The sequence below is a fragment of the Procambarus clarkii genome, chromosome 10 (assembly GCF_040958095.1).
Source record: "Procambarus clarkii isolate CNS0578487 chromosome 10, FALCON_Pclarkii_2.0, whole genome shotgun sequence".
NCBI lineage: Eukaryota > Metazoa > Arthropoda > Malacostraca > Decapoda > Cambaridae > Procambarus > Procambarus clarkii.
Window position 1 is genome coordinate 27,986,674 of NC_091159.1, and position 21,755 is coordinate 28,008,428.

Genomic DNA, 21,755 nt, shown 5'->3' on the forward strand with positions numbered 1-21,755 from the left:
TTTTATTTTAATCGAATTTACACTTGCAACAGCAGTCTAACAAAATGCTAAATTTAGTATGGTCTCTGTTTCAGCATAATATCCAAAACACCGCCAGAAAATGAAGACTCCTTAACGGTAGTCTTGGGTCGGTACTGGACCATTATCAAGTCGATGTATCCAGGCAAGACTTTATAACAGTCCAGGACGGGTCGAATCGCCATCGTTTCTTGATTTTAAATATTATATCTTCGCCACGTTATTGTGACTCATCGTCAACAGAAAATGAACAAATCCACAAGGGCCATGACGAGGATTCGAACCTGCGTCCGGGAGCATCCCAGACACTGCCTTAATCGACTGAGCTACGACAGGGTAAGAGTTGAAACCGAAGTTCTACTGAACTTACTGGATCCCGTAGCCTCTCCGAGGCATAAACCAGGATTCTGGGATGCTTCCGGACGCAGGTTCGAATCCTCGTCACGGCCCTTGTGGATTTGTTCATTTCCATGCATCACGTTAGTGTGATCTCTGTGTGTAATGATGTAAGGGCGAAGAGGGAGAACGGCCTATTGACATAGCTCGGGTGCAGGGGGGAGTTGTGTAAAAGCCTGGTTTGTGCCTCGGAGAGGCTACGGGATCCAGTAAGTTCAGTAGAACTTCGGTTTCAACTCTTACCCTGTCGTAGCTCAGTCGATTAAGGCAGTGTCTGGGATGCTCCCGGACGCAGGTTCGAATCCTCGTCATGGCCCTTGTGGATTTGTTCATTTGATGCATCACGTTAGTGTGATCTCTGTGTGTAACTCATCGTCAATTTCCTTACCTTGTTCACACCTACTGTGGCGGCAAGCACTCGGCATCACACACACCACGTAGAAGATATCGAGAATTTAGAGCATGAAATACCTCTAGGGGCCAGTGACCATTGTGTCCTAGTCTTTGACTACATGATGGAATTCAAACTTATGACCATGGGACAAGAGATCTGGGAAAGGAGAGTTGACTACAGGAAAGGGGACTATAAGAGGATAAGGGACTATCTGGGTGAAGTGCAGTGGGAGGAAGAAATTAGAGGAAAAACAGTCCAAGATATGATGGACCTAGTCATACAGAAATGCCAGGAGGCCGAAGAGAGATTTATACCAACAGTAAAGGGAAAAAATAAGAAGGAATATAATAACCCATGGTTTAATAGACAGTGTCAGGAAGCAAAAATGGCCAGCAGGCGGGAGTGGAGGAAGTACAGAAGACAAAGGACAGAGGACAACAGAATCAGATACAACAGAGCTAGGAACGATTACATTAACATAAGACGAACATCGGAAAGGGACTATGAGAACGATATTGCAATCAAAGCGAAAAAACAACCTAAGTTACTACACAGTCATATAAGAAGAAAAATGTCGGTGAACGACCAAGTGACAAGACTAAGGAAGACAGAGAGGGCATATACTGAAAGTGACAAGGAAATCTGCGAGGCACTGAATGCCAGTTTCCATGGAGTGTTCACTACCGAGCCTGAGCAGCTCCCATTGTTGGAAGGGGTTACCCTAGATGAAAGACTATCAGATATAGAGGTGACAGCAGAGGAGGAAATGAAACAGTTGACAACTCTAGATGCAACTAAAGCAGTTGGACCAGACAAAGTATCACCGTGGATACTAAAAGAAACAGCACAGGCCCTCAGCGTGCCTCTGGCAATGATCTTTAATGAGTCACTTATGTCAGGAGAATTGCCCAGTTGCTGGAAGAAGGCAAATGTCGTGCCGATCTTCAAGAAAGGTGATAGGGAGGAGGCACTTAGACCTGTATCACTGGCAAGCATCCCCTGTAAAATACTGGAAAGAATAATTAGGCTACGACTGGTTGCACACCTGGAGAACATTAGGTTTGTGAACAAACATCAACATGGGTTCTGGACAGAGAAATCGTGCCTAACAAACCTTCTGGAATTCTATGATAAAATAACGAGGATAAGACAGGACAGAGATGGTTGGGCAGACTGCATATTTCTGGACTGCCAAAAAGCCATTGATACAGTACCGCACATGAGACTGCTGTTCAAGCTCGAGAGGCAGGCGGGAAGGGGGGGGAAAGGTCCTAGCATGGATAAGGAACTACCTAACAGGAAGGAGCCAAAGAGTTACGGTAAGGGGCGAGAAGTTGGACTGGCGAACAGTAACAAGTGGAGTACCACAAGGATCGGTGCTGGGACCAATTCTATTTCTTGTATATGTTAACGACATGTTTACAGGCGTAGAGTCCTACATGTCGATGTTTGCGGATGACGCAAAGTTGATGAGAAGAGTTGTGACAGATGAGGATTGCAGGATCGTCCAAGAGGACCTGAACAGGTTGCAGAGATGGTCAGAGAAATGGCTACTGGAATTCAACACGAGCAAATGTAAAGTTATGGAAATGGGACTAGGAGATAGGAGACCAAAGGGACAGTACACAATGAAGGGGGACAGCCTACCTGTGACGACGCGCGAAAGAGACCTGGGTGTGGACGTAACACCTAATCTATCTCCTGAGGCACATATTAATAGGATAACGACAGCAGCGTACTCTACACTGGCAAAAGTTAGAACATCATTCAGAAACCTAAGTAAGGAGGCATTTAGGGCGCTTTACACTGCCTACGTAAGGCCAGTCTTAGAGTATGCCGCCTCATCATGGAGTCCCCATCTGAAGAAGCATATAATGAAACTGGAAAAGGTTCAGAGGTTTGCAACGAGACTTGTCCCAGAGCTACGAGGGATGGGGTATGAGGAGCGCCTGAGGGAACTGTGCCTTACGACACTAGAAAGAAGAAGGGAGAGGGGGGACATGATAGGAACGTATAAAATACTCAGAGGGATTGACAGAGTGGACATAGACGAAATGTTCACACGGAATAGTAACAGAACGAGGGGACATGGATGGAAGCTTGAAACTCAGATGAGTCACAGAGATGTTAGGAAGTTTTCTTTTAGCGTGAAAGTAGTGGGAAAATGGAATGCACTTCAGGAACAGGTTGTGGAAGCAAATACTATTCATAATTTTAAAACCGGGTATGATAGGGAAATGGGACAGGAGTCATTGCTGTAAACAACCGATCCTCGAAAGGCGGGATCCAAGAGTCAATGCTCGATCCTGCAGACACAACTAGGTGAGTACACCAACTTATCATTGCTGGGGACGAGGCTCTCAGGGCTACACATCACATCCTGGGTTGTGGATCAATCGACTTGACATGATTGTCTACTCATACTCATTCGTGTCAGCTCTCTCTCTCTCTTTCTCTTTCTTTCTCTTTCTTTCTCTTTCTTTCTTTCTCTCTCTCTCTCTCTCTCTCTCTCTCTCTCTCTCTCTCTCTCTCTCTCTCTCTCTCTCTCTCTCTCTCTCTCTCTCTCTCTCTCCCCCCCACCCTTCCTCCCTCCCTCCAGTTGGTACTTTAGTTTTAAGCAGTGTTATTATTGAATTCGTTTTGTTAGGGACATGAAGGTTGTGTATATATCAACCCGTCCTCGCATACAAAGATCCAAGCTCGTTAATCCAGCCGCCAAACCCCGCCCTGTTTATGAATGAAAAACGGTTTACACACGACTCACAACTGATTTCGTTCGAACACTTCCGGAACAAGTGCTTCACTGACGAATTTTTTTCCGAACCACAACGCTGTAAATGCTTCACTCACGAACTTCAAATACAAATAATCGCCAACAGAACCTAAACACCTAACCTAACCTATGACTGTATATGCACAATATGCTATTATAATATTAATTTATATATGAAAAAATTTCCGTTTTGAATGAACAGCATGTACACATTTATGAATGCGTCTGCGGGGTCGACCGCTGGATGTAATGGACTCGAGTCGTGGACGGGTTGCTATAAATTCTTCACCCACATACTTCAAATACAAATAATCGCCAACAAACCCTAAACACCTAACCTAAACTACGCCTAAGTGCACATAGAATGTGTATGTACAATAATATTAATTTATATATGAGAACAAACCAATTTTTAATACACAGTATGTTAAGGTTGATGAATACTACTGGGGAGGACGGCCGCTGCTTTAAACAGCCTAGTGTGAGGACGGGTTGGTATAGATATATACTTTAGGCTTATATCCAGGTCTCCACAACGTCGGCCTACTGACCCTCCCCAGGAGGCAACCCCACAACACTTGCCTAACGCCTGGGTACCTATTTACTGCTAGGTGAACAGTGGCATTAGGTGAGAGGAAACGTGCTCAACCATTTCTGTATCGCCCGGGAATCGAACTCATGATTCTTCGAATGTAAGTCAAGAACGAAGCCAACTGTACAAAGAGATCCTTAAGCACTTACTGTTTATCATTACCCAATGATACATCACGCTATGTGATATCTGTGAGTAATGTCGTTACCCAAAACCTCTGAGAACATTAATCGCACAGGAGTGAGGGTGTTGGGGCTGAAGAAGATCCACACTGATGTAACATGCAGCTTGTCCCTATTGTACAATGTTCTCGTAGATGTATGTTAGTCCAATGTATAAGTTGCTCCTGCTTGGAGTTGTGTGTTAAATTGGATGATATTTTCTACACGACCCACAAAAATATTATGTTCTATCTCCAAAGCCATTTTTGTCTATCAGATGGATGACTATGGAACATAGCTCATATTTTTGATCGAATCAGTTTTAGTTTATTATTTCCTGCTGATTTTTTTTATTTTCTATATGACAATAAATTCATTGATATTGTTATTTCCTACTAAATATCCTGGCAACTCTTAACCAATGTGGATCCGTGTGTGTGAGGCTAGGATGTCCTCAGAGCCTTTAGGTACTCCGCACCGTGTAAGCGCCGACCTCTTGTACAAATACATATATTTATTCAAAAAACATGTGTACAAATAACACAAGAGTAATGTACAATTGTAGACACGACTTACACAATCAATGAACTCATTATTATGCAAAGCGTTTCGGGCAAAAATCAGGTGTTGAGGTGAACCTTTTACTCGCTTCCCAGCCCAGGTGTACTGGCTTTGTCCTGATTGCTTGTAGTAAGTTGATTGTCAGTATTCACCTGGACACCTGATACTAGTGTGGTCTCACCTGGAACCTGCACACCTAACATTTCTCTCGTCTCGCCCAGAATCGTAGGATGGGGACATGCCTGACGTATTAATATTCCAATTGAAAGTGTTCCAGTTGAGCGCGCACTGATACACAGGCAACACCGCCACTCCTGGTAAAGCGCGGTGTTCCAGTCCTTCAATGTTGGTACTAATCTTTAGGCAAATTTGTAAATACATTTTGTTGATAAAGATGTTAATCATCATCAATCCTATCAAAGTGGCAATTTCTTTCGACTTGGACTGGTCGGAGGAACGACGGCCTCGCTTCTTGCAAGGTCGGCGGTCGATTCCTGATGGTCCAAGTGGGCAGGCAGCGTCCAGTATCCCAGCTCCCATCTAGTCGTTATATTACTTCCAAGTGCTATATAGTTATTCAGGGTAAAGTGTTCTCATAAATACCTCGTCTTGCCTCATTGTTCGTGTACCTCTCTAGGAGGAGAAACCCAGCGTGCAGCGGCGCTGGCAATTGAAGGGTAGCTTGAATGACCAAGTGGTTTGACTAGTTTATACTTCTTTATTACTCTGTTATTAGGCTACCTCCAGCCACTACCCAGGGCGCGCTCCTCATACCACGCGCGCGCGCTCCCCATACCACGCGCGCGCGCTCTATATTGACGGGTTGTGCCTGCAGGATCTAGTTATTAGCTCTTGGACCCCGACTTTCTAATCGACGCTTGTTTAATGTACTCTCTTCTGACCTATTTCCCTCTATCGTATCTACTATACATATTTATCTCTAACACATATCCCCAAGATGCAGCCCGTAGCAGCTGTCTAACTCCCAGGTACCTATTTACTGCAAGGTGTACAAGGGCATCAGGGTGAAAGAAACTGAACATTTGTTTCTGCCTAGACCGGGAATCGAACCCGGGCTCTTAGAACTACGACCCCCCCCCCTTTCGAACACTGTCCACTCAGCCGCGTGTGCGTGCGCGTGCGCGCCCGGGGGGGGGGGGATCACGTTCCCTCCTCGCCTCATGCTGTTCTTATTTATATTGTTTAATTAATTTTTTTCTTGGCAATCACTTTTGAGTCATAAACCGCAGAGCGGAGCGTTGGTCCGCCAGGCGACCCGTCGCCGCGCAGGGGGGCGGGGGAGGTCTCCTGATGCTCGGCTCCTGTCCCCCCACACCTGGCGCCCCCCTCCTCTCCCACACCTGATGCCCCCCTCCTCTCCCACACCTGGCGTCCCCCACACCTGGCGCCCCTCTCCTCCCCCACACCTGGCGCCCCTCTCCTCCCCCACACCTGGCGCCCCTCTCCTCCCCCACACCTGGCGCCCCTCTCCTCCCCCACACCTGGCGCCCCCCTTCTCCCCCATACCTGGCGCCCCTCTCTTCCCCCACACCTGGCGCCCCTCTCTTCCCCCACACCTGGCGCCCCTCTCCTCCCCCACACCTGGCGCCCCTCTCCTCCCCCACACCTGCACCCGCTCCTCCCCCACACCTGACGCCCCTCTGCTCCCCCACACCTGCACCCGCTCATCCCCCACACCTGGCGCCCCTCTGCTCCCTCACACCTGCCAACCGCCCCTCCCCCACACCTGACGCCCCTCTCCTCCACCACACCTGGCGCCCCTCTCCTCCTCCACACCTGCCACCCGCCCCTCCCCCACACCTGACGCCCCGCCACACATCACCCTGACATTTACTAGGATATAATTGGTTTTCTTCGCTAACTTAAGGAGCCAATTATATGGTTGTGTGCATGGCAGGCCAGCCGTCTCAGACGTAAAGTGCACCTAAATAGTTTAATGCTGGGAGGAAGAGCCGCCAGGATGGGCGCGTTCCCCCTCACTGCTAATTATAGAAAACGGAAGATCTAAGAGAAAACAGGTCAGCGATGTCTAACAACTAATATGGTAGACCGAAATAAAAATGGCTAAATGTGTATTTTTTTTTATTGCCTGCATTGTTCAGGAGTTATAGATATTAGATACATGATGAAGGAGAGTTATTGAGTGTTATATGTGGATCTGAGGGTAGTGGCCTCCTCCTCTCGTAGCAAATGGTAGCGAATGAGCTGAGGATGGTTCTGATTGAACCATAAACTAGTAAGGAAGTGTTGAATGGTCCAGTGGGCGAACACGCCTCAATGTGCGGGTTGTACGGTGGGCCGGCGTGCTGTGTGTAGTTGGGAGCGGTGTGTTGTGCGGTGTTAACTAGTGCAGGTGTTGTGACGGCCTCGCTGGATGACACCATGATACATTATAGTGTATAGCGGGCACGGCTCGTGGCGGCACCTGCAGCCATGCCTCGCCCCACCCCACAATGGTTCCTTTTGATCTGTACACACTGGTTGGTGACGCTTATTGTGAAAGGCGGTCACTCTCATCTCTCATCTCATCTCTCGCTCCCATCTCTCTCTCCCATCTCTCTCATCTCTCTCTCTCTCTCTCTCTCTCTCTCTCTCTCTCTCTCTCTCTCTCTCTCTCTCTCTCTCTCTCTCTCTCTCTCTCTCTGTCTCTGTCTCTGTCTCTCTCTCTCTCTCTCTCTCTCTCTCTCTCTCTCTCTCTCTCTCTCTCTCTCTCTCTCTCTCTCTGAAAATGTAATATTAAGTGTTTTTTAAATTGCTCCAAAACTGTACGGAAACCAAATTACTAATTTCAGACGTGATCAAAATAACGCCTTCGACAGTGACCCCTTTCTTGAAGTGTGTGTATGGGGGGGGGGGGGGGAAGGGGGCATTATTATTGACACCGACCATCTTCCCGTTTTCATATTAATGTACTTATAGTAACGATGAGGACCATAGTACATATACCGGCGTACACGCAGTTAGAAAGTAGAAATCTGTACTATTGAAATTGGACAAACTGGAAAACAATTTTCTACTTATGTTGTAAAGACAAACTAAACTAACCTAAGCCTCCTAGGCCTAATACACACTATCTGAGGCCTAGTATAGTACATATGTGTACTATACTGGGCCTGGGAATATTTTAAGTTTGTGTTTTAGCTTAATTTTTTCGGGCTATAAAGTGAATAGTGCCAAATTCTACTAATTGCTTAATACGTCAGTGTTTGTACTGACGTATTGAATTTAGAAGTGTTTATTGTCTCCAGGCTGATCCCCCCCCCCCTCCACTCCATGAGAGTGGGAGGAGCATGGGAATAATTTTGTCTGAATTACTATTATTATTATTATTATTATTTAGAGTCGGTTAGACCAATGCGGGGACATGAAGCAGCGACCAGGGTACTTACCCTTTGGCGCACCCCTTAACAAGGTCGCTGGTTCGAATCCCTGTATTGCTCCAATTGATTTTCTCATTGATATGACATTAGTACAATTTCCTTGTGTAATTATATTATAATTATTATTGTGGTAATTAAGTGTTGTTGTTGTTGTTGTGGTCCAGGTGCGAGACGCGTCCGGGACCCCGCCACGTGCTGCGGGCCTACACCTTCCACGGGGACGGCAGCTTCCAGCTGGCCCTCCACACCTACCACGACGCCTTCTGCGCCCACCCCGCCTACACCCTGGCCGCCCACGGCCGCCTCGCCCTCGGCCGCCCCTCCTGGGTCACCCCTGGGGGCACGGAGGCCGACTACACCCTCTCCAGGTGAGAACACAATCTTTAATGCTCTTCACTACCTCATATATCTTTCAGTTAACTGAAAGTGGTGCTGGCATACTGTTGGCACTTTCACCAAATTCAGCTTGTTAAGGGTACTAATTTTATTGTGTTAAAGGCACCAATTGGACTGGGACACAATGGGCATTTGTAATAGCAGTTACCGTTTTTCATTCATAAACATGGGGTTTGGCGGGTGCATGGAATGGACTTTGGGTGCTTGGAGGACGGGCTGCTGTTCTTCAGCCTGTGCTCCGTGGGCAGGTGCCGGTGTGCGGAAATTTCTTTGCGGTTCGCAAAAAAATTCTGCCGAATCATGTAGCAGCTACATCGTTGTGAGCCGAGCTGGATGCACAACCTTCTCCATTGCCTCAAAATTCAGCCCGTCCATCAAGCAAAGTCCATTCCATGCACCCGCCAAACCCCGCCCTGTTTATGAATGAAAAACTGTTTACACACGACTCACAACTGATGACGTTCGAACACTTCCGGAACAAGTGCTTCACTGACGAATTTTGTTCGAACCAGAACACTGTAAATGCTTCACCCACGTACTACAAATACAAATAATCGCCAACAGAACCTAAACACCTAACCTAACCTATGCCTATATATTCACAATATGCTAATATACTATAATATTAATTTATATTTGAGAAAAGTCTTGTTTTAAACAGCATGTTAAAATTGATGAATGTATCTTTGGGGTTGACTTCTGGATGGAATAGACTTGATCTGAGGACTGGTTGCAAAATGATTTTCATGTACTGTATATAGAAAGAAATTCGTTAACATTTTGTTACATTTATTTAAAATTAGATTCAGTAATGTGTATATGGTTTAGTTTAAACTGTAGTAATTTTACATGCCAGAAAAATAATGGAAAATGAGTATATGAAGCCGGGTGTGAGACTTGAAGACTGTGTCAGTCAGTCCCAGTTGGTGTTGCTGCCCCCATCCCCCCCCCCCCCCGCCCACACACACGGGGCAACCCACGTGTGTGTGTGTATGTGTGTGTGTGTGTATGTGTGTGTGTGTGTGTGTATGTGTGTGTGTGTGTGTGTGTGTATGTGTGTGTGTGTGTGTGTGTGTGTGTGTGTGTGTGTGTGTGTGTGTGTGTGTGTGTGTGTGTGTGTGTGTGTGTGTGTGTGTGTGTGTGTGTGTGTATGTGTGTGTGTGTGTGTGTGTGTGTGTGTGTGTGTGTGTGTGTGTGTATGTGTATGTGTATGTGTGTGTGTGTGTGTGTGTGTGTGTGTGTGTGTGTGTGTGTGTGTGTGTGTGTGTGTGTGTGTGTGTGTGTGTGTGTGTGTGTGTGTGTGGATATATATCCACCTTGACGTAGTGCTGCTGGAAGCTTGTTGCCCGGGGAGGGGGGCGTGGCCCACTGGGTGCTCCGACGTCCTCACTAAATTTGCCTGTCCTTATGAGACCTTCCGCTCATGACTGTGGACACCACCCGTCCACAGCTGGGACGGCCTCCCGTCACCTCGCTCTCCTGTCGCCTCGCCCTTCAACACTTCCTCTGGATACACTAGAATCTCACGTTGGACAAACAGAGTACATTCATGATGGTCATCACTGGACCATATTAAGGGCCACCTAATGACCCTGGAGGGGGTCATGACCCTCCACGTATACACCATTGGCTGACAGAGATTACTGGACACTTGCCTCCACCTTCACCCCAACCACACGAAGTAAGGCACCACCACCACCACCACTACCACCACCACCACAAATGGTGGTGGTGCTGGTGGAAAATGCCACAATTCTAATTTTCTTTGCCTGGGTAAATAAAATAATTTGTGTTAGTATGTGTTAATTTGTTAGTACAAGAACACAAGCAATATTATCTACATATTGTATTATAGGTTAGTAAATGGTGTCGGATTTTTTCCAATAGTGTGATAGCCCATAATATGAGATCAATAGGAATAACGGGTAAAGTGGGGCGTTGGATTTTCAACTTTGTCAAAGAGAATGCAGAGAGTGACGGTCAATCAAATAAGATCAAACCCAAGTGCAGTGAAAAGCTGTGTACCTCACGGCACAGTCCTGGCACCACTGCTGTTTCTTATTCTTATCTCGAATATAGACAAAAATACTAGTCACAGCTTCGTGTTATCCTTTGCATATGATACAAAAATCAGCATGAAAATTTCCTCTGTAGAAGACATTGAAAAACTACAAGCAGATATTAATAAAGTCTTCGATTGGGCAACTGAAAATAAGATGATGTTTAACGGTGATAAGTTCCAGGTACTTAGGTACGGTGGAAACGATGAGCTTAACGAAACACAGGGTACAGGACCTACTCATAGAAGGAAAGCAATAAGTAAAAGATCTGGGAATTATGATGTCTGATCACCTGATATTTAGTGAACTTAACCGAGCAAATATAGCGGCGGCGGCCAGGAAAATGATAGGATGGATTATGAGAACGTTCAAATCCAGAACCCACAGCAATGTTAATACTATTTAAATCAATGGTGCTGTCCCGTCTTGAGAAGGATAAGTTATCCTGGAGGATAACTCCTCCAGGGTATGTAAAGGTACTTCATTCTTGACCAACACATTACAATTCTTTGCCACTACCTATTAACCCAAATGACAGTTTAATGCAGTTACTGTGCGCTCACGTGCGCGCGAGATCTGGTGACCATAGGGTGACAAGGCTTAACTTGGATACTAATTAAGGATGGCAGAAGGTCATCCTCCTCCTCTGAGCATCAGGAATAACCATTCCCTCAATTCTCTCGGGGACTGGAATTACTGAAGACAATTCCAGTTCAACCTTTGACACATAGTTTCAATTTATTTAAGTGGATGATTCTTTCAGCCTGGTCATCAAATATACCCATGGTTATGAAATTTACTGGAGCCTAGTTTCATAATGACTCTGTAAGGGCCTCGAAACCTTGCTGCTAACTTCCTACTGTGATTGGCGGACGCTGGCTCATTCAGTCGCATCACCAGGCTTCCCTCCTCCGCTGTTTTCGAACCGAACCCGATCACTTTGTACTAGCAAGCTAGCGCCCTTGACCACTACGCCACGACTCGGGAAAAGCAATGTAACCTGGGATTCAGGTGAATCCACTAGGAGTCCCGAGGCTCCCAACCGGAGCCTAAACCTAGGCTTTCACCCCCCCCCCCTACCCGGCTGTTCCCGGTGGAATACCCATGCCCTAATGATTAGGATTCACCCTATGAGCTAGGACCATGGACCACACTATGAGCTAGGACCATGGGCCACACTATGAGCTAGGACCATGGGCCACACTATGAGCCAGGACCATGGGCCACACTATGAGCCAGGACCATGGACCACACTATGAGCCAGGACCATGGGCCACACTATGAGCTAGGACCATGGACCACACTATGAGCCAGGACCATGGACCACACTATGAGCCAGGACCATGGACGACACTATGAGCCAGGACCATGGACCACACTATGAGCCAGGACCATGGACCACACTTTGAGCCAGGACCATGGACCACACTATGAGCCAGGACCATGGACCACACTATGAGCTTGGACCATGGACCACACTATGAGCCAGGACCATGGTCCACACTATGAGCCAGGACCATGGTCCACACTATGAGCCAGGACCATGGACCACACTATGAGCCACGACCATGGACCACACTATGAGCCAGGACCATGGACCACACTATGAGCCAGGACCATGGACCACACTATGAGCTATTACCATGGACCACACTATGAGCTAGGACCATGGACCACACTATGAACCATGACCATGGTCCACACTATGAGCCAGGACCATGGACCACACTATGAGCCAGGACCATGGACCACACTATGAGCCAGGACCATGGTCCACACTTTGAGCTAGGATCATGGACCACACTATGAGCTAGGACTATGGACCACACTATGAGCCAGGACCATGGGCTATACTATGAGCCAGGACCATGGGCCACACTATGAGCCAGGACTATGGACCACACTCTGAGCTAGGACCATGGACCACACTATGAGCCAGGACCATGGACCACACTATGAGCTAGGGCCATGGACCACACTGTAATGATCTGGGGCTCAGCTCATTGGTTCTCCCTTCTCCCCTCCTCTCCTGCTCCTTCTCCCCTGCTTTTCCCTCTCCTTGATCTGGGGCTCAGCTCATTGGTTCTCCCTTCTCCCCTCCTCTCCTGCTCCTTCTCCCCTGCTTTTCCCTCTCCTTCTCCCCTCCTTTCCTTCTCCCTCTCCCCTCCTTCCTTCTCCCCTCCCCTTGGCCGTCATTCGTCTCCTCTTCCTCCCCCCCCCTTGTCGCCCATTTGTCAAGGTCAAGAGGTTGACCTGAGGGTAGGGTGGTCTTGGATACCTTGGCTTCTCCCACTCAACTTCCCCCTCTCATCCCCTCTCTTTCCCTCTCATCTTCTCTCTTCCCCTCTCACCGGCCTTTTCCCCATACGAGGCAGAGTCAAATGTCCCTACTCGCTATCTTAGAGGAGACAGGCTTGAACATAATTTATCAGTTTTGTAAACATTGCTCGCAGGTGCCTGGGCTCCATAGACGCGCCTTGTCCCCCTTCTCTTTAGCTGGGGAGAGCTGACTCAATCTTCAGGAATTCATGTAGCTTTCCACGACAGATCAGTGAAGGTGATTGGCCTGAGATAAGGGCCAAGTCCTTATTGGCCCTAGAGAGCCAGACCTCAGGCCTACGTGTTAAATGGTTGGCCATTGCCAAAATAATGGGTGGAGCCCTGGGGCTGTATTAGATGGTGGGAGGAGTAATCCTTCCTAGCAATAAGTTGGAAAAACTAAATTTCATCAGTGTGTCTTGGGAGTGTATAGGAACAGGGCCGCAAGCCCGTATCCTCGGGGCTGAGGGCAGCCATTAACATCGTGGCCGTAGTGCGGGTATTTAAGGTATAGTAGCACTTGAGTTTTGTGTCCTCGGTAAATATCCATTGTGCCTCTAGGGGAATAGAATAGGTGATGTGTTCAAATTGTCTTAATTTACATGTTTCATAAAATAAATTGTATAGCTTGTCCAGTGGTATTCACTTAACTCCCCTTTGATATATTTTGCTTCTTTGTCATTTTTAGGTGTTGTATTGGAAGCCCCCAGGTTCTCCTACTATTAATGGATACTAAAGTTGCCCTTGGATTCAAATAAGTAACGGGAATTAAACAAACTAATTTTTCCAAAATTTATTACTGTAATTCATATTACCCGGAGTCCCATGGTTACTGATTCCTTGCCTTCCTGGGGGATCGGTGATAGACACATTCAGGTATGGTTGGTCAGGAAGGTGGTGGCAGTGTTAATGTGTTTTGTTATTGTTTCAACTAATAACCCTTGTCCTTGGTGTATCTTCCTCATTTAATATTCCTCTTATATACGTGGCCGTCCAGTGAGGGGTCATGCTGGACTGTAACAGTGTTAAGCTGGGGTATTGAGTGAAGAGAGACAGAGATGTACAACAGAGAGCGTATATTACGATCATGAGAGATCACAAGATAACAGGATTAATACTGGGGAACATTGGGTTATTACAATAGAGGTCGCGGTTATTACGGCAGGGTAAGCGGTCATTACAACACTATGAGCCAGGACCATGGTCCACACTATGAGCTAGGACCATGGACCACACTATGAGCTAGGACTATGGACCACACTATGAGCCAGGACCATGGACCACACTATGAGCCAGGACCATGGTCCACACTATGAGCTAGGACTATGGACCACATTATGAGCCAGGACCATGGGCCACACTATGAGCCAGGACCATGAACCACACTATGAGCTAGGACTATGGACCACACTATGAGCCAGGACCATGGGCCACACTATGAGCCAGGACCATGGGCCACACTATGAGCCAGGACTATGGACCACACTATGAGCTAGGACCATGGACCACACTATGAGCCAGGACCATGGACCACACTATGAGCTAGGACCATGGGCCACACTATGAGCCAGGACCATGGGCCACACTATGAGCCAGGACCATGGGCCACACTATGAGCTAGGACCATGGACCACACTATGAGCTAGGACCATGGGCCACACTATGAGCCAGGACCATGGGCCACACTATGAGCCAGGACCATGGTCCACACTATGAGCCAGGACCATGGACCACACTATGAGCCAGGACCATGGACCACACTATGAGCCAGGACCATGGACCACACTATGAGCCAGGACCATGGACCACACTATGAGCTAGGACCATGGACCACACTATGAGCTAGGACCATGGACCACACTATGAGCTAGGACCATAGACCACACTATGAGCCAGGACCATGGTCCACACTGAGGATTATGAAGAAGAGTGAACCATGGTTGGTGTTTCTCCTCAGGGTGGAGGTGGTGGGCCACACCCACGGTGATGCTGCTCTGCTGGCGGCCGCTGTCAACGCCTCCTGCCCCGGCAAAGTTGTCAAGGTGAGCACTGTACAGTATGTGTCTCCCTGCCTCCCTGCCTGCCTCCCTGCCTGCCTCCCTGCCTGCCTCCCTGCCTCCCTGCCTCCCTGCCTGCCTGCCTGCCTGCCTGCCTCCCTGCCTGCCTGCCTGCCTCCCTGCCTCCCTGCCTGCCTGCCTGCCTGCCTGCCTGCCTGCCTGCCTGCCTGCCTGCCTGCCTGCCTGCCTGCCTGCCTGCCTCCCTGCCTGCCTGCCTGCATGCCTGCCTCCCTCCCTGCCTGCCTCCCTGCCTGCCTCCCTGCCTGCCTGCCTGCCTCCCTGCCTGCCTGCCTGCCTCCCTGCCTGCCTGCCTCCCTCCCTGCCTGCCTGCCTGCCTCCCTGCCTGCCTGCCTGCCTCCCTGCCTGCCTCCCTGCCTGCCTGCCTGCCTGCCTGCCTGCCTGCCTGCCTGCCTGCCTGCCTGCCTGCCTGCCTGCCTGCCTCCCTGCCTGCCTGCCTGCCTGCCTGCCTGCCTGCCTCCCTCCCTCCCTCCCTCCCTGCCTGCCCTGCCTGCCTGCCTGCCTGCCTGCCTGCCTGCCTGCCTGCCTGCCTCCCTGCCTGCCTGCCTGCCTGCCTGCCTGCCTCCCTGCCTGCCTGCCTGCCTGCCTGCCTGCCTGCCTGCCTGCCTGCCTCCCTACCTGCCTGTCTGCCTGCCTCCCTCCCTCTCTGCCTGCCTCCCTGCCTGCTCCCCTGCCTCCCTCCCTGCCCCCCTGCCTCCCTCCCTCCCTGCCTGCCCCCCTGCCTCCCTCTCTGCCTCCCTCCCTCCCTCCCTCCCTGCCTGTTTCAGCGCCCTAACACCCGTCCCCCTGGGGTGTCCCAGACCACGGACGTCCATAATGGCAGCGTCTCGTCCACTCAGGTTATGATAGTCTGGGTTGTGGAGAGCAATGTTGTCTATCTGGAATATTTATGGAGTCCCTGGCAGCAGAGTCCAACGAAATATATGGGTCCACGTCCAGCCATTCTGGGCGCCGGTGGGGGTTTTCAGAGATTTACTCACCTATATGTACTTTTAGGGAGAAGCTTCTGTGAGGGGCTCCTCAGGGCTAGAGAGCTGTTCCACTAATTATTTGATGATTGAGAACTCCACCACGGAAGACGACTGAAGAACTTTTATGACTCCAAGTTGTAATGATAAAGCTTTATATCACAACAGTGTTTCATTACAGAGTAAATCTTGGGTACAGTATGTGTGTGTGTGTGTGTGTGTGTGTGTGTGTGTGTGTGTGTGTGTGTGTGTGTGTGTGTGTGTTTACTAGTTGTGTTTTTGCGGGGATTGAGCTTTGCTCTTTCGGCCCGCCTCTCAACTGTCAATCAACTGTTTACTAACTACTTTTTTTTTTTCCACACCACACACACACACACCAGGAAGCAGCCCGTGACAGCTGACTAACTCCCAGGTACCTATTTACTGCTAGGTAACAGGGGCACTTAGGGTGAAAGAAACTTTGCCCATTTGTTTCTGCCTCGTTCGGGAATCGAACCCGCGCCACAGAATTACGAGTCCTGCGCTCTATCCACCAGGCTACGAGGCCCCCCTTGTGTGTGTGTGTACTCACCTATTTGTACTCACCTATTTGTGCTTGCAGGATCGAGCATTGACTCTTGGATCCCGCCTTTCCAGCTATCGGTTGTTTACAGCAATGACTCCTGTCCCATTTCCCTATCATACCTAGTTTTAAAAGTATGAATAGTATTTGCTTCCACAACCTGTTCCCCAAGTGCATTCCATTTTTCCACTACTCTCACGCTAAAAGAAAACTTCCTAACATCTCTGTGACTCATCTGAGTTTCCAGTTTCCACCCATGTCCCCTCGTTCTGTTATTATTACGTGTGAACATTTCATCTATTTCTACTTTGTCAATTCCCCTGAGTATTTTATATGTCCCTATCATATCTCCTCTCTCCCTTCTTTTCTCTAGTGTCGTAAGGTTCAGTTCCTTCAGCCGCTCTTCATATCCCATCCCTCGTAACTCTGGGACAAGCCTCGTCGCAAACCTCTGAACCTTCTCCAGTTTCTTTATGTGTTTCTTCAGGTGGGGGCTCCATGATGGCGCGGCATACTCTAAGACTGGTCTCACGTAGGCAGTGTAAAGCGCCCTAAAAGCCTCCTCATTTAGGTTTCTGAATGAAGTTCTAATTTTCGCCGGTGTAGAGTACGCTGCTGTCATTATCCTACTTATATGTGCCTCAGGAGTTAGATTAGGTGTCACATCCACTCCCAGGTCTCTTTCTCGAATCGTTACAGGTAGGCAGTTCCCTTCATTGTGTACTGTCCCTTTGGTCTCCTGTCACCTGATCCCATTTCCATAACTTTACATTTACTGGTGTTAAACTCCAGTAGCCATTTCCCTGACCATCTCTGCAGCCTGTTTAAGTCCTCTTGGAGGATCCTACAATCCTCGTCTGTCACAACTCTTCTCATTAATTTTGCGTCATCCGCAAACATTGACATGTATGATTCCACTCCTGTAAACATAACATTTACGTAAATTAGAAAGAGGATTGGTCCCAGCACCGATCCTTGAGGTACTCCACTTGTTACTGTTCGCCAGTCCGACTTCTCGCCCCTTACCATTACCCTCTGGCTCCTTCCTGTTAGGTAGGAACCTCTTCACCCATACTAGGGCCTTTCCGCTTACTCCTGCCTGCCTCTCAAGTTTGTATAGCAGTCTCATGTGCGGTACTGTATCAAAGGCCTTTTGGCAGTCAAGAAATATGCAGTCTGCCCAGCCTTCTCTGTCCTGCCTTATCCTTGTTACTTTATCATAGAATTCTAAAAGGTTTGTTAGGCATGATTTCCCTGTCCAGAACCCATGTTGGTGCTTGTTTACAAACCCAATGCTCTCCAGGTGCTCAACAAGTCTTAGCCTAATTATTCTTTCCAGTATTTTGCAGGGGATGCTTGTCAGTGATACGGGTCTGTAGTTAAGTGCCTCCTCCCTATCACCTTTTTTGAAAATCGGTACGACATTTGCCTCCTTCCAGCAACTGGGCAATTCTCCCGACATAAGTGACTCATTAAAGATCATTGCCAGAGGCACGCTGAGAGCCTGCGCTGCCTCTTTAAGTATCCACGGTGATACTTTGTCTGGTCCAACAGCTTTATTTGCATCCAGTGTTGTCAACTGTTTCATTACATCCTCTGCTGTCACCTCTATATCTGATAGTCTTTCATCTTGGGTAATCTCTTCTAACAATGGGAGCTGCTCAGGCTCGGTTGTGAACACTCCATGGAATTTTGCATTCAGTACCTCGCAGATTTCCTTGTCGCTTTCTTTATATGCCCCTTCTGTTTTCCTCAGTCTTGTCACTTGGTCATTTACCGACATCTTCCTTCTTATATGGCTATGTAGTAATTTAGGTTGCTTTTTCGCTTTGACTGCAATATCATTCTCATAATTTCTTTCCGACACTCGTCTTATGTTAATGTAATCATTCCTAGCTCTGTTACATCTAATCCTGTTGTCCTCTGTCCCTTGTCTTCTGTACTTCCTCCACTCCCTCCTGCTTCTCACCTTTGCTTCCTGACACTGTCTATTAAACCATGGGTTATTCTGTTCCCTCCTGCTTTTTTTCCTTTATTGTTGGAATAAATCTCTCTTCAGCCTCCTTGCATTTCAATATGACTTGGTTCATCATACCTTGCACTGTTTTTCCTCTAAGTTCTTCCTCCCACTGCACTTCTCCCAGGTAGTCCCTTATCCTTCTGTAGTCCCCTTTTCTGTAATCAAGTCTCTTTTCCCGGACCTCTTGTCCTTTGGTCACAATTTTAAGCTCCATCATGTAGTCAAAGACTAGGACACAATGGTCACTAGCTCCTAGTGGTATTTCATGTTCCAACTGCTCGATGTCTTCTACATTCTGGGTGAAAATGAGATCTAATAGGCTGGGCGTATCCCCTCCTCTTTCCCTAGTATCTTCTTTCACATGCTGTGTTAGGAAATTCCTGTCAATAACGTCTACCAGCTTCGCTCCCCAGGTCTCCTCCCCGCCATGGGGATTCCTCGTTTCCCAATCTATCTCTCCGTGATTTAGGTCCCCCATGACCAGCAGCTTCGCTCTCATTCTATGCGCTATAGTTGCTGCCCTCTGCAGTTCATCTATACATGTCTTGTTGCTGTCCTCGTACTCCTGCCTGGGCCTTCTACTGTTTGGTGGGGGATTGTAGAGTATCAAGATTACAATCTTCTTCCCATCCACTGTCAGAGTTCCATGTATGAAGCTCGTGCTTTCATTGGTACCCGGATTTTCCAGCTCATCAAACTTCCATTTCCGCTTTATTAGTAGTGCCACTCCTCCTCCCTGTCTCTGTGTCCTTGTGTGTGTGTGTGTGTGTGTGTGTGTGTGTGTGTGTGTGTGTGTGTGTGTGTGTGTGTGTGTGTGTGTGTGTGTGTGTGTGTGTGTGTGTGTGTGTGTGTGTGTGTGTGTGTGTTTGTGCGCAGAGTACAGTACATCTGAACAGTCAGTGTGAAGTCACTCAGTACGTATTGTTATCTTCAAGATACATGGTTTCTCTTTCAAAGTTTTGACACTTTGCTCCAGAATCAACATTCAGACTTAAAATCGGCCTATTATTAATAATTCCCCATTTTCCAATTATGTATTATCGTCCTCCCCTCCACCCTCCGTCTCGATCACCCCCCCCCCCTGCTCCCCCCCACATTCCAGTCTTTACCAAATTCTTTGATGATGATTACATGAGTCCATTTGGTCGTGCCGCCACCAGCCGTGGAAGCCTCACAAGGCGCACACCGTCCTGGCCTACACCGACACTGCCAACGAGGTCACGGAGGACGATGACTGCGCCAGGGGCCTGGGTGGTGCCTGGCACGAACTGCAGCTCCTGAGGGTGGAGATCACTGGCCCCGTCCACAACCACCACCACCACCGCCAGCAGCAGCAGCAGCAGCAGCAGCAGCAGCAGCACCAGCAGCAGCAGCACCAGCAGCACCCGCGCGACGCCGCCGCCGCCTCCAAGACGGGCGCCAGGAAGGAACTCTTCCTGGGTGATATTCACACAGATGTCTCCAAGCAAGACCACTACCGCCCTACGGGCTACCAGCCGCCTCTCATCAACGCTGAATACGTGAGTACCTTCATGTGTTTGATTTTATTTATTTCCATATATAAGAGTTGTTACATTCTTGTACAGTCACTAGCACATACAGCGTTTAAGGCAGGTCTTTAATCCTAATTTTCCCCGGAATACGACCCACCAAATCGTTTAACATCCAGGTACGTATTCCCTGCTGGGTGAACAGAGGCTACAGTTAAGGATTGGCGCCCTATGAATCATCCTCGGCCAGGATACGAACCCAGGTCAAAGCGCTCGTGAAGCGATGGGTGAGTGTTTTACCACTGCGCCACGGTGACTACCAGTGTATGTATACTGCTAGTTGATGTGTTCTCCCGTCAGTACTCCCACCTCGGGAGTGACTCAGCCCACCTCGGGAGTGACTCAGCCCAGGTCGGGAGTGACTCAGCCCAGCTCGGGAGTGACTCAGCCCAGGTCGGGAGAACAAGTGTAGCAGGTACTGGCGTGGTTGGGACCAGTGAGGTAACTGGCGGGTTGAAGCATGTTAATGATACCGTTGTGTAGTTTAGCGGCTCTTGGCTTCTGCCAGCTGTGTTTATTGCTACCACATTAGCCATCTTCCAGCAGTCTGGCAGCTCCCTCTTTCTACACAGGTATTTAATGTTATATCTTTGGATTTTACAGTGCGTCCATTGCATCCTGTAGTATATGAGGTGCTATCTTGTCTGACCCTAAGGGGCTATCTTGTCTGACCCTAAGGGGCTATCTTGTCTGACCCTAAGGGGCTATCTTGTCTGACCCTAAGGGGCTATCTTGTCTGACCCTAAGGGGCTATCTTGTCTGACCCTAAGGGGCTATCTTGTCTGACCCTAAGGGGCTATCTTGTCTGACCCTAAGGGGCTATCTTGTCTGATCCTAAGGGGCTATCTTGTCTGACCCTAAGGGGCTATCTTGTCTGACCCTAAGGGGCTATCTTGTCTGACCCTACAGCTTTTTGTCATATCCAGTTCCTGTAGTTGCTTCTTCTCGTGTTTCTATCATTTCCGCGAGTCTCTGCTGTTGGGGTGGGGGGGGGGGGTCTCTTCCCTTAGGGCTAGTAGCAGGTTAGGGTCAGGCTTGAAAATTTCCTGGAAGGTGTTTGTTAAGCTCTTTGCCAGCTTGTCCATCTCCGTGTGACCCCCCCCCCCTCCCCCCACCCTTCCCTACCTTCTGTATAGGCTGATCACTTGGTCGTTCCCTCATCTCCCTCCTGATGTGCTTATGGGGCAATTTACCCTTGAGCGCTATGTGATTGTCGCACTTCACCACCACTCTCCTTCATACTGTGTACTACTGTCTTGCCCTCTTGTGTACATTATGGCCTCCTTCTGTACTGTCTGCCACGTGGACTGTCTTGTCCACGTGTCTCCTGTCTGTCTCTCTCATTCCTGTTTGTTCCCTTGTGTGGGTGGGTGTTGGCGGGGTGTACAGGTGTGGGTGGGTGTGGGGGGGTGTAGGTGTGTGTGGGGGGTGTAGGAGTGTGTGGGGGTGTAGGTGTGTGGACGTGTACACACGAGCACACCCTACATGTGTACATAAAGATTGCTTGTT

The 21,755-nt window shown here is 48.6% G+C and overlaps 1 protein-coding gene across 1 annotated transcript in view; it reads left to right on the forward strand.

Moving 5' to 3' along the window:
* LOC123745887 (protein APCDD1) overlaps nt 1–21,755 on the forward strand; it is a 163,067-nt gene that overhangs the window by 124,327 nt on the left and 16,985 nt on the right. The window contains exons 3-5 of the mRNA XM_045726998.2: nt 8,461–8,664; nt 15,029–15,113; nt 19,857–20,216. Of these exons, the coding sequence (XP_045582954.2) occupies nt 8,461–8,664; nt 15,029–15,113; nt 19,857–20,216 (649 nt within the window). The remainder of the gene's footprint in view (nt 1–8,460; nt 8,665–15,028; nt 15,114–19,856; nt 20,217–21,755) is intronic.